The 17,041-nt window shown below is 34.9% G+C and overlaps 1 protein-coding gene across 1 annotated transcript in view; it reads right to left on the reverse strand.

Annotated features, from left to right (window-relative positions):
- LOC107719224 (cGMP-dependent protein kinase 1-like) overlaps positions 1-17,041 on the reverse strand; it is a 57,604-nt gene that overhangs the window by 18,583 nt on the left and 21,980 nt on the right. Inside the window, exons 3-4 of the mRNA XM_016526599.1 lie at positions 14,880-14,993; positions 2,634-2,739 (exon numbers count right to left, since the gene is read on the reverse strand). Coding sequence (XP_016382085.1) covers positions 2,634-2,739; positions 14,880-14,993 — 220 coding nt within the window. The remainder of the gene's footprint in view (positions 1-2,633; positions 2,740-14,879; positions 14,994-17,041) is intronic.

Genomic DNA, 17,041 nt, shown 5'->3' on the forward strand with positions numbered 1-17,041 from the left:
GGTCACCATCACATATTGCAATAAACTCAGAGCTGCTCTCTGCCACGGAAACAACAATAATATCCCTCAATCACCATAATAAAACATTTCTAAATATATCTGGTCATGTGTTGAGTAATGGAGGAAAAGGTTTGCATCTGGCTAATCTGTATACGCGGAGCTAATTTGCCACAAAGACAAGGCATTATCTACATTACGTAATAAAAGCTGTAATTTATCTAAATCTAAATAAATCATGTTTAGGAAGAAATGGCAGGAGAGGCCGACTGATCCGCTGTCCTGAGGGACAGTAGATTGTCCCTGATGAGATCTGGGCATCTTTGTCTGTTGCATTAGCAAACGCACACACATTTAAAGGGACGGGCTGCGTCCATGTTTCACTGTCGTGTGTCATGAGATGATCATACATCAATAACTACTCCTGCATAAATATTTCATATGCCATAAAAAATTCAAGAGTCCATTAAAGTCTCCTATTACAGTTTAGCGTAAGACTGCAGCAGAGAAACCTAAAGGTGCTATGGATACACACAAGCCATTCTGGGCTAATATTTGGTCTGAAAATGACAGGATTTTTATTTTATTTAATCATTTAGTTTGAAAAGGCTGCTGATTAACTTTTAAGAAATCAAAGCGCCCCCCACCACCCCGAGATTAAAAATACCAGGCCTGTAACCATCGTAGACATTGGGGGACCACTACAGGAGACGCATCTGCCCAATATTAAAGGGATAGTTCACCGGAAAATGAAAATGAGCCCATGATTTACTCACCCTCAGGGCATCTTAGGCGTATCTAACATTCCTCTTTCAGACGAATCCAATCGGAGTTATATTAAAAATTGTCCTGGCTCTTCCAAACCATTCAATGGCAGTGAATGGTGCCCCTGTTTTTGAAGCCGAAAAAAGTGCATGCATCCATCATAAAACTACTCCACACGGTTTCGGGGTGTTAAAAAAGACCTTCTGAAGCGAAACGATGCGTTAGTGTAAGTTAGCGTTTTTTATTTATAAACTGTAATCTCCAGCTTCCAGTTGCTCAAGCAGGCGTGTTCAAGACAAGGCGTTCAAGCGTATGACGTAGGCGTAACGAAAGGCGCAACGTAAGCTCTGGAGAGAAGAGTGTAGTCTCGTGAGAGTAAGCTCCAAAAGCCAGGTGGAGTAGTTTTATGATGGATGGATGCACTTTTTTTGGCTTCAAAAACAGGGGCACCATTCACTGCCATTATACAGCTTGGAAGAGCCAGAACAATTTTAAATATAACTGCGATTGTGTTCGTCTGAAAGAGGAATGTCAGATACGTCTAAGATGCCCTGAGGGTGAGTAAATCATGGGCTAATTTTCATTTTTGGGTGAACTATCCCTTTAATGTTCATAAATGTTCATTTTAAACTGAGTTGAGAGTACTACATTCTTCTTGGGTGAGTAAATCATGGGCTCATTTTCATTTTTGGGTGAACTATCCCTTTTGCAAAGTACCATCAGATATTCATTTTTACAAATATTTTTTAATTTATATATGTTATTTATGTACTGTAATATGAATAGATTCTGATATTATTCACCCAGTAATAAAATCACACATTTGTATTGTTTTAAATATATTATTAATAACCCAAAACATTTCTCTTTCAGTCATGTTATATTTGTGCCAATCATGTTACATTTAAAATGTTAAGGGGTTGAAGGTTAGTACAAAAATGGATAATAACAGCCTTTGCTGGCAAGCACATCATTATTCTTGAGCTTTGTACCAAGAACAAATTTTCAGTAAAAAAAAACTGATTACTATGATTTAGATTTTTCACCAGAGAAACTTAGTGCTGATATGATGGGAAAAAAAATATTAAAAATATTATAAAATATTATTTATAAATATTAAATATTATTTACACATAAAATGTTTTTATTATTATTATTTTAAATGATTATATTTTGCATTCAGAACTAAACAGATAAATAGCAGCCTATATCAGCAGAAAATCATGGCATCACACACGTACATTGTTTCATAATAATTCTCTCCGATTCTGGATTAGCTCAGGACTAAATATGAAACCTAAATTTCATATTGGTCTATAAACCAGATCAGTAAAATGCACAAGTTCAACTCAGCATCTAATGCATTCGCATGCACTCCACTTTTGTTTGTTAACGGCTGTTAGTTCAAAGCATAATTGACAAAATTAGGTCTAATTATTCAAATAATAAATACAGCAGCAGGGATGGGGTAATATCATTAACATTAGATGAAACCACATTAGATGGATCATTAAAAACGATCGCATTACTATTCATTTTTCTCATGTTAATACATAAGACAGAGACTAAGAGAGAGAGAGAGAGAGAGAGATCATGAAAGGAGGAGAGGAAGGAGATCGGGAGCTATAGAGAGTTTCTGTGGCAATGAATTTCAGAATCTTCCAAGAAACTCATTTGTTCTGCCTCAGTGTCTTTAAAGTCTTTGATGAAGACTTCTTTCATCCAGTTTGGCTCAGTAGCCCAACAATGCAGAATTCTGTCTTTAATATGTAAAATATGCCCCATGCTCTCTTCTCTGTGTGCCATTATGCAAATTATGATGTCAGATGATAAAGAAAGAGATGCACTTCCATAACAAGACAGCTGCTCACCTTTTCAATAACTCCATATTTTCTGCATGTTTAATGAGTCCCGTCCTCATCATGATGGTCTGGAAGCACTGTCTGTCGATGGCCCATAACTTCACACTGGTCACAGCTGAAACACACATCAGAAAACACGCCATCAGTTTGTGAATGCAATTTCCTAATCATCAGCACCCAAAGCATTCCTGAGAAAGAGACGATATTCTAGGAAAGTATGTTTGATTATTGCCTCTCGGTTTACTGAACTCTGTTTTCTGCAAGACTGTGCACTTTTTTAAGACATGCGAGTTGTCTTCAGCTGTCTATGAAACAGAAACTACTGTATGATATTAAAAACTTCAATGATATATTGAAACCTTGTTTTTTGAGAGGGCTGATGGACTGTTGTCAAAGTGACAAACTGGTTTCGTGTATATTATAGTCATCGCTAAAGTAATAAAAACAAGGTGACATTGATGTATGTGAAAGTGACTATTTGGAAATGATGCCTTATTTTGTCAAAATGTGTTTATTATTGATTTGCATTCACACAAAAAAATACTGAAGTGCTTCATACTGCAGAGAGAGAAAAGCTCCAGCAGTGATGAAAAATAATCAGAAAACACTGAAGCATAAATAAACAGTGAGCTTTTACATATGAATACAGTCACTGACTCACCTCACGCAGGGGAATTCATCTGAATTTATGATAGGCTCACATATTTTAATAGACTCTGATAACAACAGGAAATAAACAGACTAAAATACTAATATACTAACTTGGCACATGAGTTATTTATCATGTGAAGTGTAAATACATTCATTATTTATCACACCAAGACACACACCCAAGCCTAAGAACCACAGCATCTAGAAGAACAAACAGTTTGTTGTTAGATATAGAGCATGAATGTACATTCCAAATGTGAAAATCAAACTCATTGACACTATTAAAGTCAGCATGAAATGAAAACTCACCGTCTATTTTGTAAATGCAAGACAGATCAAAAGTCAAAAAATATAATTAAAAAAGTACAGTAGACTTTGCAAAAGCAAAAGGCCATTTTGCAAATGCTCCAACAAGATGGCAACTGTTGACCGTGGTGACCATGTTTATTATATTTGCACACTGATTTTTTGCTCCACACTGTACATTGTAATACATGACAGGGGATCAGTGGGAAATGTCACAGGCACTCGATTATTTGATTATTCCTCTTCCATTTCTAAATGTTACAGACCCACCATTATTAAGATGTTTGAGTGGAGGAAATTTCATAGAACTTGCTAGAATACATGTGTGCACTCACACACAAGGTCAAACAGTGATGTTTTCTAAACTATTATGTACAATTGACAATGTTTGCCAGCATGGGCTGACAATACCCATACACAGTCTGAGGTTGTGTACTCTAAAACAAAGACGAGCTATTGGTTAAAAAACATTTGACAGGAAACAATTAATGCAAAGTAAATAAATGGCTAAAACAACATCTGGTTTTGAGAACATTAAACTATTTCCTCTTGCTTTGTGTATTTAAAAGTCCTGATGTTACTTTGGTTCTGTAAATGAAATACATTCCTGTAGCTCAAACAAAAGCGCATGGCTTTAGCAATGCAAAGGTTATGAGTTCAATTCCCAGGGAATGCAATGTAAGTGTAAATGAATGTAAATGCATAAATGTAAATGGTGCCGTAGGGCCTTCAAGAAATAGTCCACATAATCCTCTATCTATAATGTGAAAAAGTCATCTCGTCTGAATCAGGAGCAAAATATGCACAGATCAACCACAGTTTACAAGCAAAAACAGTCCAAAATCTAAACAAACATTTTTGATTGTGAGAGAACAGCAAGGTAATGGACTTTTTCACTGGAGAAAGCATTATTATGGATTATGGACTGGGATTTTGGCCAAAAATGCCTTAATAGATTTGTTTCTTTCAAACAGGCAGCTTTTCACTTCACAAGACATTAATTGCTGACAGATTAATTGAGTCGTGTGGATTATTGTGATGTTTATCAGCCGTTTGGACTCTCATTCTGACGGCACCCATTCACAGCAGAGAATCCATTGGTGAGCAAATAATATAATATTACATTTTTCCAAATCTGTTCCAATGAAGAACAAACTCTACATCTTGGATGGCCTGACAGTGAGTACATTTTCAGAAAATTGTCATTTTTGGGTGAACTATTCCTTTAATTAAATATTTTAAATGCATTTGTGATGACATGATTGAATCACACAAACATTCAAAGGTAATCAGAAATGCATGTGACCCCATTGCATTTGTTTTGTAAACACAAATAACCATCCAGTTGAAAGATTTGCCCATGCACACAGCTTAAGCTTCTTGAGTATGTCTGATATCAGCGGTGCTTGACAAAAATAACAGCGAGCGTGTTTGTGCTAAGAATACAATTCAGGTATATTTAGAAACTAAAGTGTGCAGACTTTTGTGTGCTTCATCAACATGAAGTAACGCTGATGTAGGAAGTGTCTGTAGTGACAAAATCATAGACTTTCTTCTCGACAAAATGCACCAGCAGCTGTGACAAAAGTAAGCTCAGCTTCATTAGTTACACATCACTAACAAAACTTTTTACAGCTCTGTTTATCTTTTAATGATATAAGATGCTCTCAGTCATTTATTCAAATCTCAACAGGATCGATAGTTTTACTGAATGTTGTCATAGTTAACTGCCCAAGGAAACTGTGTTGTTCTGAACGGAGGAAAAAAGAGATAGCGGCCCAACAGAGCCAAGATTGTTATTTGTTCCTGTTGGTTTTTAGAAATCATCACCTCTGTCAAGTCAAGACACGCAGCCTGAATGAACAGCTAATATTCTCTCAAGACCACAAATCAGTCTGGCCAGGTTATATTGGTGTCATCATGCTGCAGTTTTATAGTAAATGTTGCTGCAAAGAGAATTGTGTGACTGTACCATGCTCAAGCAACATCTGTCGCATGTATTTGTATTTTTGTATTTATCTTTACACAGGCATCCTAATCATGCTATAAATCTCATGCACGGCCAACAGTCATGGGAACAGTACTGTTTAAAGGAATAGTTCACTTAAAACTGAAAAATTGCTGAAAATTTACTCACCCTCAGACTTAAACTCATACATCTCATTTTGCATGTTTTGATTGATTTTTCTTAATTACAGATACGCCTACAAATTTACAAATGTGTTAGACTGATGTTTATCCAAGTTCATCCGACTGATATCTGACAAAGGATAAACAGAATTCTCTCCAATACATCTATCACAACAGGTATTGCTAAGACTGAATTCAGTTTTGTGCCTGACTGACTTCATCGGGTCTGAGCTAAATGCTTTAGATTTTCATCTGACACCTGTAGTTTTTTCTGCCTGGAGGGAGAGAAAGAGAATAAGAGTGAGAGCAAATAACAAAAAGAGCGGTATGAGCCACACAACGGAGAGACAGACAGTCCTGGCAGATTTATTATGTAGTGAAAAACAGCCGTTATGCAGGCGGTGACTTTACTGTTTAAAACACCCACTCTCTGCTGTGTATTAAAGAGAGAGAGAGTAAAATCAGCTCCTGTTTGGATCCGTAATGACATTCAGCCCCGTGGCAGATCAGAATTCATCAGATACACACAACAACTTAACAGCATCCACCTACACAACCGCCAACATATGTTCATGAAGACAAACATTACTTGTGCTGCATTTCAAATTTACTCCATATTTACCTGAATCTAAATCCCTCCTTAAAGCTAGATCAAATGTCTATTTAACAAAGCCCAGTACAGCTTCCATCCTCTGATTTATGCGTGTATTTCAGGCGCCGGAGGAAATGGTGATCACTACAGCTGGACGCAGATCTCATTGCTAATACATATAGGGGCTGCGTATGGGCCTGCGCAATATACTGAATATTCACAATGATTTTCCTTGTAACAGAACTAACAAGTAACATTAAGCACCCAATAAACTATATAGACTACAACAATAACATACTGTGTTTTACAAATGCTTACATTATATTGTTTGCATATAATTAATAGTAATAATGTATAATATTATTAAATTAACATTATTATATTATTAAATAAAAAATGTTACCTACCCATTAAACAATATGCAAAGGACTATAACAATAAAACATAATAAGCTTTAAGAATATTTGCGTAATATTATTCGCATATTATTATATTATTGTTTTCTTTATAAGTAATAATAATAATAATGTACATTATTATTCCATAAAAATTAAAAAATGTTGAAACATTAAGCACCCATTAAACTAGTGTTGTCAAAAGACCCGGTATTTCGGTACCAAGTCGGTACAAAAAAAATGAAAACGTTAAACAATATTCAATAGACTACAACAATAATATATAATAAGCTTTAAGAATATTTGCATAACAACTTATCATAAAATATATGTAGTATTATGTTTATTCTGAAACATTAAGTACCCATTAAATAATATGCAATAAACTACAACATTATTTGTTATGAAATATTACTATAATAATTATTATTATATTATTAATAATAATTATTATTATTATTTGCAACAGTGCTTATGATGTTTTATTGTTGTATACTATAATATAAATAACATAATATATTATCTGTTTCTTAGTAGAGAATGAATGACTGTTAATCTAAAGAATCTCCAATACATATATATGCAAATATATGATAATATTTTTAGCTATATCATTTAGCTATATGTATGATTATGATATGTGTTTAAATTACATTTTTAATATTTAGAGCTTCTGTTCTGTTGGGAATATAATTCCATATTTTAATTTGAATTTCGGATTGAAATAAACATCGCCGTGTCATATCAGTCCGTCAGAAAAAGTGTTTTTTTTATTTTTTTTTTAGTTAGTTGTAATTCGTGGCTGAATATCTCTAGCAGGTTTTAAAAGCCCTTTAAAATTAAATATGAACTCAGTTTATATTATCTGTTTCTTAGTAGAGAATGAATGACTGTTAATCTAAAGAATCTCCAATACATATATATGCAAATATATGATAATATTTTTAGCTATATCATTTAGCTATATGTATGATTATGATATGGGAAGGTTTTGAGTTTCAGTAGTTTCCCTGCAGGCCATCAACACCCAGAGATTCATCCCAACAGCACTGATAAAAAATGATGTTCTCAATTAACATGAAGATAGAAGCTGTGTGGTCAGAGGCAACACACGTCCCAGCATGCTTTCTGATAGCACATGAGTTAATATTATTCATGAGGGAGAGGAAACGTATCACTACCGAACTTGCCCTGACATGACCCGTTCTCATCCAACCCTATACTGACAGATTCATCTCCCCCATAAAACCAGATTCACTCTCATGATGCAGGCAGATTTTAAAGGTGACAAACACTGTCACAGACACAGCCTTTTTCATTTAACGAGAAAACAAGAAAAATCAGACATGAAAAAAATAAACACAATATATTTTGTATATATTTGGCACTTCCTGAAGAAGATATCTGCATTTGCAAGGTAGAAAAAGAAGAGAGTCTAAGTTTTACGTTGACTGATCTGATCGATTCTGAGACACTTTTTCTACTGTTAACTTCATGGTGTTCATTGCCTCTCTTCTCTCCCACTTTTTCATACTTTAATGGAGTTTGTGAGATTAATTAATTTCAGATAATGAATAAGAATAAGAATAAAAAGGCACACTTTGTCTTGTGGTCCAGCATAGACCTTTGTTCATTCAGGACTGCATGATGGAGCCACACAGGTTTCATGCTTTTAGAAGCATGTCTTCTTCAAGTGCTGTCTGCCTCAGTGAATCATTCCAGAGAAATGACAGACAGCAGAAACCTCAGGGAGAGTGAAACAATACGACTGCAAGGTATTCTCAAAACACGGATGCACTGCAACTAATATAACCAGCAGTATCCAGGAAACAGCAGAGATTTCCATTTCTGCTCTTTCTCCAGAGAAATCGTGCCATCACTTCAAATTTTACAACATTTTCTCAAGGACAATTCTTATTCATTTCAACAGTAAGAAGAAAAAGAAAAATACGCAGTCCGAGTCTGGAAATGAAAGGGGGTCGACAAACACAGGAATTAGAAAAAGATCCCAAAAAATAGCCTTGACTGTCACTTTTTTAGAAAGACAGCAGCAGATGGCAGGTGAACACACACTAAAAGCTGTTTTGTTATTTTGTGGCCTATTCGAAAAACAAAAAAGGATCCAATATAGCTGCAAGCTGCAATTAACCAGTCAACAATGGCACAATGTAAGACTACGCAGATATGTTTCAGTAGATTTGTTTAACACCACCAGTGGCAAATGTATGAAAAGTAGTTGGCTATCATTATTTAAAACTTTTTTAGAACTTCATAACCAAAAGTTACTTGCAAGCAAAACGTACTTACTTTCAGGACAATGTGGCAATTACACATACAAAATTGCATGCCAATATGAGCAATTTCCATATTTTGACTCCTACTTTCTATTTTGTGTTTTTAACCGCAAAATCTTTAATGTTTTTTTTTCTTCCAAAACTATGTTGAACACCAAAAATTCACGGGTCCAGGCTTTCGCAATGCTTCATTTCAATATGATTCAATTTTGAGTCCATTTTTGATTCCACATACATTGTATGAAGAAATAACTAAAACATACATAAACGGGTTCATACAGTAAGTATGAAGGTGTATGATTTACATCATTTAAAAAAATCAAAATCTTGACTTGGCCAGATGGTGGTGCTATAACAAAACTGCTTTTATACAGTTGGGGCATCAGTTGTAGTGTTGGTTTAATTTCAGTACATCAAAGTACTGCAAAAAATATCGCCTAACTTCCTGTATGGTGCCCTTTTTGAGGTATTGCACAAGATATTTTGACCCACATGGTCTCAAGATGATCTAACCCAAATGTAGTGCAAAACTAATCGAAAGCTGTAGGGAAATTTGTAAAAAGTAATTGCAGTCGGGCAGAATTTGGTTGCAATGAAATTAGTATGATGACCCAAGAAATAAGTGGAAAAAAGAATTTTGTTTCTATGACATTATGCAAACCGTCCATTTAGGCAGGAAACAGCCTTCTAATCCATATTTACATTATGTTGAGCAGCTGAAAAATGCAAAAAACAAAAACAACATAATCAATTCTACTTTTTTACTTGCTGTGTATCCCAAACAAAACTCATGAATACTGCAAATGTTTGCAAATCCACTAATTATGTATTCCTCAGAAGAGCTTGTGTAGCAACCTGATAAAAACCTGATTCCACGAAACTGCTAGAAGCCAGCCAGTCAGATTACAACTGGTGATTTTAGCCAGTATGTGCCATTTGTGTGTGCAGTATGCATTAGATGGTGAATTGAAATGGCACTACAGGGCTGCTGGCTCATTAGCTAGAAGTTTTATTAGTGAACAAAAACACCTCCAGCATCAAGTGTTTATATCTCAGTTGGATAGCTGCATGGAAAATGCCTCAGAAAATACATTTAATCTTTGTTCTTTACTGATGGCCACAGCTAAATTCATCTGGGCCAAAGAAAGTTGAAATGAAGAGAAAGTGTCTGAAATGCAAACCGATCACTACTGGGTATGTTTTCCATAATCAGCAAACAGAAAAACAAATATCAGAACTAAAATGCTGTTTTATTAAGTTTTTATCAGACTGGTGTAGGACAACAGTTAATTTATATCTAATGCATATGCTTCAAGGTCTTATCCATGCGCACATCCCTCAAACTCAAAGCATTATGACTTTCAAGCTTCTTGGATGGAAGTAAACAGACTTTAAATCTATACTAGCAAAGCAGCAAATGGGTTTGTCATGTCAAACTGCCATGTCTGACTTCTTCCTGATGTGGGACACAGATGACCCAACTACATACACAAACATACACATACACAAACTCTACTGTATTACCATCTAGAAAGGCTAGAAATTGATAGCAGCTTCTGTTGTATACTTTTAAAAAGGGTAATTTCTGGCCATCTACTCTTTCTCTCTTGTACCTACTGCAAATGTTTCTCCATTCCAACTGATCACCTGGAGTGATGATATCCAGCCTGAGTATCACAATCTCAGAAACACACACACACACACACACACACACAGGCACCACAAGGAGATGAGAACTTCACTGTATTTTAACATTATAATTAACTGAACTTGTCACACCCTCAGGATTTTAGATACAAAAATGTTTCCTATAAGATGTACTTTTGATATTGCATCGAGAAGGTAAAAAAAAATTAAGAAGTGTGGGGGGAAAGCTAAAATGGACTGCAGTTCAGCTGGAGTCCATCAGCATGTACACTGATTTTTAGACTGGAACTGAAGCTGTAAGAAATCTTGTGCATGGAAATCGATTCACAAATTAAGGACTGCATCCAAGAACAGGACAGAGGTCTAATGAAAAGATATAAAAAAATAGATAATGACAAATATTAAAATATATAAATATATACATATAAGTTTAGGTCTGTATAAGTTTACAAAAGTCTCATATGCGCACCAAGGCTGCATTTTTCATCCAAAATACAGTAACATTATATATGTAGTAATATTGTCAAATATTATTACAACTTAATTGTTTTCTATTTGAATATATTTTAAAATGTAATTTATTCCTGTGATGCAAAGCTGAATTTTCAGCATCATTACTCCAGTCTTCAGTGTCACATGATCCTTCAGAAATCATTCTAATATACTGATTTGCTGCTCAAGAAACATTTCTTATTATTGTCAATGTTGAACAGTTGTGCTGCTTAATATTTTTGTGGAAAAACTATGAAAATATTTTATAAAAATAAATGGTGATATTTTTCTTCAGGATGAACAGACAGTTCAAAAGAATGGTATTTATTTAAAACAGAAATATTCTGTAACAATGTAAAAGTCTTAGGCTACCTGTCACTTATATACTGAACTGTTACAGGTGACCAGTTTCCTTTTTATCTAAATATGTTTTAGATAAGCAAATACAGATATGTGATTAATTATGATTCATTTGACGAACAGCATTTAATGATAATTTTGTACTGGCTTTAATCAACAACTTACTAAGTTGCATTAAAAAATACTGAACATCTGTGTTTTGATCTCATTCTGTAAAGCCACAAACATGGATGCGTTTGCTTTAATAATGTTCTTGGTTTCCCCGCAGGTTTATAATGTACTTGCTAGGGTATGTCAGTGTTTATTCTCATAATATCTGTTGAGCATCCACTTGGGTTCAATATTAACATCAGAGTATTGTGATAAAGAGCCTTCATCTAGCATGTCCTGTGAAGCACTGGACCTGCTCTCTCTTGCTCTGCTCTGTTGTTTATAGCTGTGAATGGACAGGGCAGCTGTAGGGTGGGTAAGATCACAGCAGGTCAAAACCACTTTAAGCGCTGACATATCTGCGCTGTTTCCCCTGTGCATTCTAATACTCTAAGCCACGGCTTCTCCAGAAGACTTATTTACATGCAGACACCACTGGAAACCAACTACAACAAAAGGTGTGTGTTTGAAAGAAAGAGACAGGGAGAAAGACATGAATAACCACACACCAGCAGCTATGCAAACACTCGGATGGCAATACAAAAGGAAAAGTGTTGTCTAAATTTGTATTTTGCAAAAGGTTTGAAAATTGTTTGATCGCTTAGAAATGAAAGGCAGTTATATTCAACGAGCCCCACAATTTGTGGTGTCATTCATGTCTCTAGCACAAACAACTACAGCTACATGTAAAAAGTGCTTACAGAGTTACATCATGTTCCTTTCTGGTGCACTTTGTGTGAAAATTACTAGGTTTACATGTTCATTACATAAATTAAAATACGCAAAAAATAAGGATGCGAAAAATGCACAATATTTTCAAAACAGTGTCATAATTGCACATTGCATATCTGCAGTGCTAAACAATTTCCAACTAGACTTCCATTCAATTGGAATTGAGGGAAAAGTTGGAATAATTGTCTATTGTAATCAACAACATGCAACAGATGCTTAAAATGTGGAAAATTCCTTTAAATTTACATCAACGGAACGGAACAAGTGAAAACTGTAATGAATATTATCCAGACTCTATTCTGAGTGAAATTAGAGATTTGGCCGTGCATGGAGAGATCAGACGCATGCATGTCCCTTAATCCCAGTCCAGCTCACTTCCTGTCCCAGATGCTATCCAGAGAACCAGAGACAGAGAGCAGAAGAGCGCAGGAACACCATTAACACAGCCGGAGGAGGAGAGATAGAGTGGAAGGGAAAGAGGAAGGAGAAAAAGAGCCAAGCAGAGGCAAGAAGAGAATATGCATGAAGGAGAACAATGGTACAGAGGGAAAAGAAATGAAGAGAAGAATGGAATAATAAATGAGAGAAAGGCTTGCAAATAATTCAGAAACCATACAGCACACAAGCCTGTGCATATGAAATGATCTGGTTAAATCTTGCAATTCAGACTTTTTTCTCTCAATTCTGAGTTTATATCTCATAATTAGTTTTTTTTTCTTGCAATTCTGAGTTTATATCTCACAATTCAGATTTTTCTCTCAATTCTGAGTTTATATCTCACAATTCAAACTTTTTTTCTCGCAAATCTGAATAATTCAAATCAGAACGGCACGATATAAACTGAATTGCAAGATATAAACTCAGAATTCTGACCTTTCTCACAATTACAAATTTACATCTCACAATTCTGAGTTCATATCTTGCAATTCTGACTTTTTACCTCTGAATTCCAAGTTTGCATTTCGCAATTGCGACTATTGATCTCATAATAATAAATAATACTTTCTTGCAATTGTGAGTTTATACCTCACAATTCAGACTTTCCTTCTCAGAATTGCGAGTTATAAACATATCTTGCAGTTATATCTTGCTAGCAGTTTATATCTCACAATTCTGTTTATATGTCACAATTCTGCGTTTGTCTCACAATTCTAAGTTTATACATCTGAGTTTAAAAAACAGTTTTTATTGTGAGATATAAACTCAGAATTGCTAGGGAAAAAGTTAGAATTGTGAGATTAAAAGTCGTAATTACCTTTTTATGATTTTATCTGATGGCAGAAACAAGCTTCCACAGTCAACATTAATTGTGGTTTATTAACTATGGCTATTACAGAATCAGATCTAGATTTTTGGAGCAACTTGGGGCTTTTTTATAAATGTGTAAAAGCCTAATGAAAATGTCAAAATGTTGAAAAGAGTTGCCAAAGTTTAATACCTAGGGTTAGGGAGTTGTTTAAATCACAAAATAACCAACAACATCCTAGAATATCCAAGCACAATTTTCCACTTATTTGTTGTCTCTAGGCATGGGCCGGTATGAGATTCTGACGGTATGATAACCTTAGATAAAAAAAAAATATCACGGTATCACGGTATTGCGATTACAGCTCTAAAATATGTTATTTTTAAATGTCTGGGTAAAAAAACAACCTTTTTTCCACTGAACACATTTTATTTTTAAGAAACATATAGAACATTTTGGAACAGTAAACATGTCAGGCTAAATAATTAGAATAAATAATTAAATTCTTCTTAATTAAATGCAGTCACTTAAGTGAGCCTAAACCTGCAGCTCAATTTAGACTGCTATTCCTCACTCTGTGAAGTAACGTGAGGGAGGAAACTAGTTGACGTTAGCTAGTTAAGTTATCTGCCTAGCAAGCCAAATAGTATTTATTTCAACACTGAAACAAACGGCGGGTGGGTCTCTGTCTTGATCAGGGGTGAAAGAGAGAGAAAACCGAAGATGACAGATATATAGTTTATGTTCGACTTGTAAGTATTTATTTAGCGATCGGCGCTAAAACGTCATCTGTACCCTAATCTGTACTCAGCTCGCACCAACCGGAGGGGGAGGGGTCGTGTGACTCGTTACGCTCTTCGCTGCACACAACTGAGAGAGTCCTGCACTTTCCGTCTTTGACGTCACGTAAAAAAACTGCGCATACCGCAGGAACGGTATAACGGAAAATTTTAGTGGTTTTGAAACCGTGACTTTTCCAAACCGTGGTATACCTTGAAACCGGTTATCGTCCCATGCCTAGTTGTCTCCTGATATTAATTCAACCCTCATATCTCTCACAGTCTGGCCTCCTGTCTATCAATGAAATCACAGATTATCATCACAGATGGAGCAGCCGATTCTCTTTAGTCATACTGAGAACGATAATCCTCAAGCTGTGCTAATCTATGTTGTAGCTGAAAAAAAAAATCCAAAATGTCTCCTGTTTGAGAATCAAAATCAGGATAATTTTATTAATCACTGCGCTGCGTGTGTACTCACTTCTCACAGTGGCCGTCCTGGTGCAGTTATAAAGGATGGCAAGCTCTCCAAACACCTTTCCTGGTCCCATAGTGCACAGCTTCAATCCTTCTTTACTCACTTCAACTTTTCCCTCTGAAAAACACACACCGCAACTGTAAACATCACAGTAAACACTTCTAAACAATATTTATAAATACTGAGATAGAGACACATTTAATATTAAGTTCGGTTTAAAACCAGATCATAACAGTCAGAATAATGGTGAATTTCAAGACACCTGGGAAGAATGTCACCGTCATTTTAATCTCAAATTTAAAAGTAAAAATATAAGGAAAATGTTTTGATAAAAAAAACAAGTGTAATCATATTTAAACTGGAAATTTTGTTTTAATTATTAAAAAAAGAAAATCGCAAAATTACAATGCAGAAATTGTAAAAATAGGCTTCATGCTCATGCATGTATATAATAATATATTATTAACAAAAATAAAATATTTTTTGTTTTATAAAAAAAAATATTGAACAAAATGACTAATATAAATAATATATATATATATATATATATATATATTATAAATAAATTCATAAATAAAAAGTATGTATATATTTTTTATATGAAAAGTTAAATATATTCACCCTTAGAGATGCACAAATTTTAAAGTTCATATTAAACACATATTAAGTTTCATATTAAGCATTCTCTTAAAGAACAGACAGAAGCGTTTAGTAGCCTTTAGTGTAACTGCACATTAAAATACACCTGTCTCTCTCTCTCAGAGGTGTCAACTGTAGATGGGCTGATATGACTAATATAAATAATATATATATATATATATATATATATATATTATAAATAAATTCATAAATAAAAAGTATGTATATATTTTTTATATGAAAAGTTAAATATATTCACCCTTAGAGATGCACAAATTTTAAAGTTCATATTAAACACATATTAAGTTTCATATTAAGCATTCTCTTAAAGAACAGACAGAAGCGTTTAGTAGCCTTTAGTGTAACTGCACATTAAAATACACCTGTCTCTCTCTCTCAGAGGTGTCAACTGTAGATGGGCTGATATGATACATTGTGAGCAGAATAACAGGAAGTCAAGCAGCTTTTCTCACTTTCCAGCAGCTGATCACACAGACAGGTGACGACACAGGTGAACGACCATGTGAGATGAGAGAAAGCAGTGCAGAGAAAGATATTGAAAAGGTGTGAAGGGCATATCAAGGTTGTAGAGAGTAGAGATGCAAGAGAATGAGAGAAAAGAGAGAGAGAGTTGATGACCCTTCCCTTATGATGGACTATTTAATTTATCATTAATATTCAGCTCTGGCAGAACAGGATTATGGAGCAGAATGACTTTCATGTGGCCTTGACCTAAACAAACCTTTCTCTGCATTCATTATTATCATGGTTCAAAATTAGGTTTTTGCCACACTTGCCAATGGCGAATGAATTAAAATTTACAGGCCATAAAAATCGTATTTAACATCTGCGGACAATGGAATTATTTAGATGTTTTAACTTTGCATGCTTATGACAAACAGCACAGCTCATTGCATGACCCGCAGCATCACATTCAGGATGAACCAGTCCCCATCTGTCTGCGATATTTCTGTTTTAGTGGCTTAATGCGAGAAATATTCCACATATGTCACCACATGGAGTCCTTCAGAAAATGAAATTAGGCATTCTAGATGAACTGATAACACCATTTCCTCTGAGATAAACGATGCAACAGATGTTTTCCTGAGTAGACGCTTTATGTCTTTGATTTGAAAAATGCACATCACTTACATAAGAGAGTGTCTGTCTATCATTCTTACAGTTTGGCTTAAAGCATGTAATGTTGCAGTTCCTAAAAAAGTTACCAGCCAGCTGGCAAGTCATTCTGTTTTATTTACATACTCACCAAAGCCAAATTTTACTCATTTATACATTCTGCACTTTTAATTTTATCCCCTGATTATGACATCTCAAATGATTAATCAAATGAGACCAAGTACACTTTAAAAAATGCTGGGTTAAATACAACCCAGTGCTGGGTAAAATAGGGACAAACCCAGCAATTGGGTTGTTTTGACCCAGCGGTTGGGTTACTACCCAGAAGGATGGGTTAAACATTTAACCCAACCGCTGGGTCAAAACAGCCCAATTGCTGGGTTTGTCCC

This window comes from Sinocyclocheilus rhinocerous, unplaced genomic scaffold (assembly GCF_001515625.1).
Source record: "Sinocyclocheilus rhinocerous isolate Xijiao unplaced genomic scaffold, SAMN03320098_v1.1 scaffold513, whole genome shotgun sequence".
Classification (NCBI taxonomy): domain Eukaryota; kingdom Metazoa; phylum Chordata; class Actinopteri; order Cypriniformes; family Cyprinidae; genus Sinocyclocheilus; species Sinocyclocheilus rhinocerous.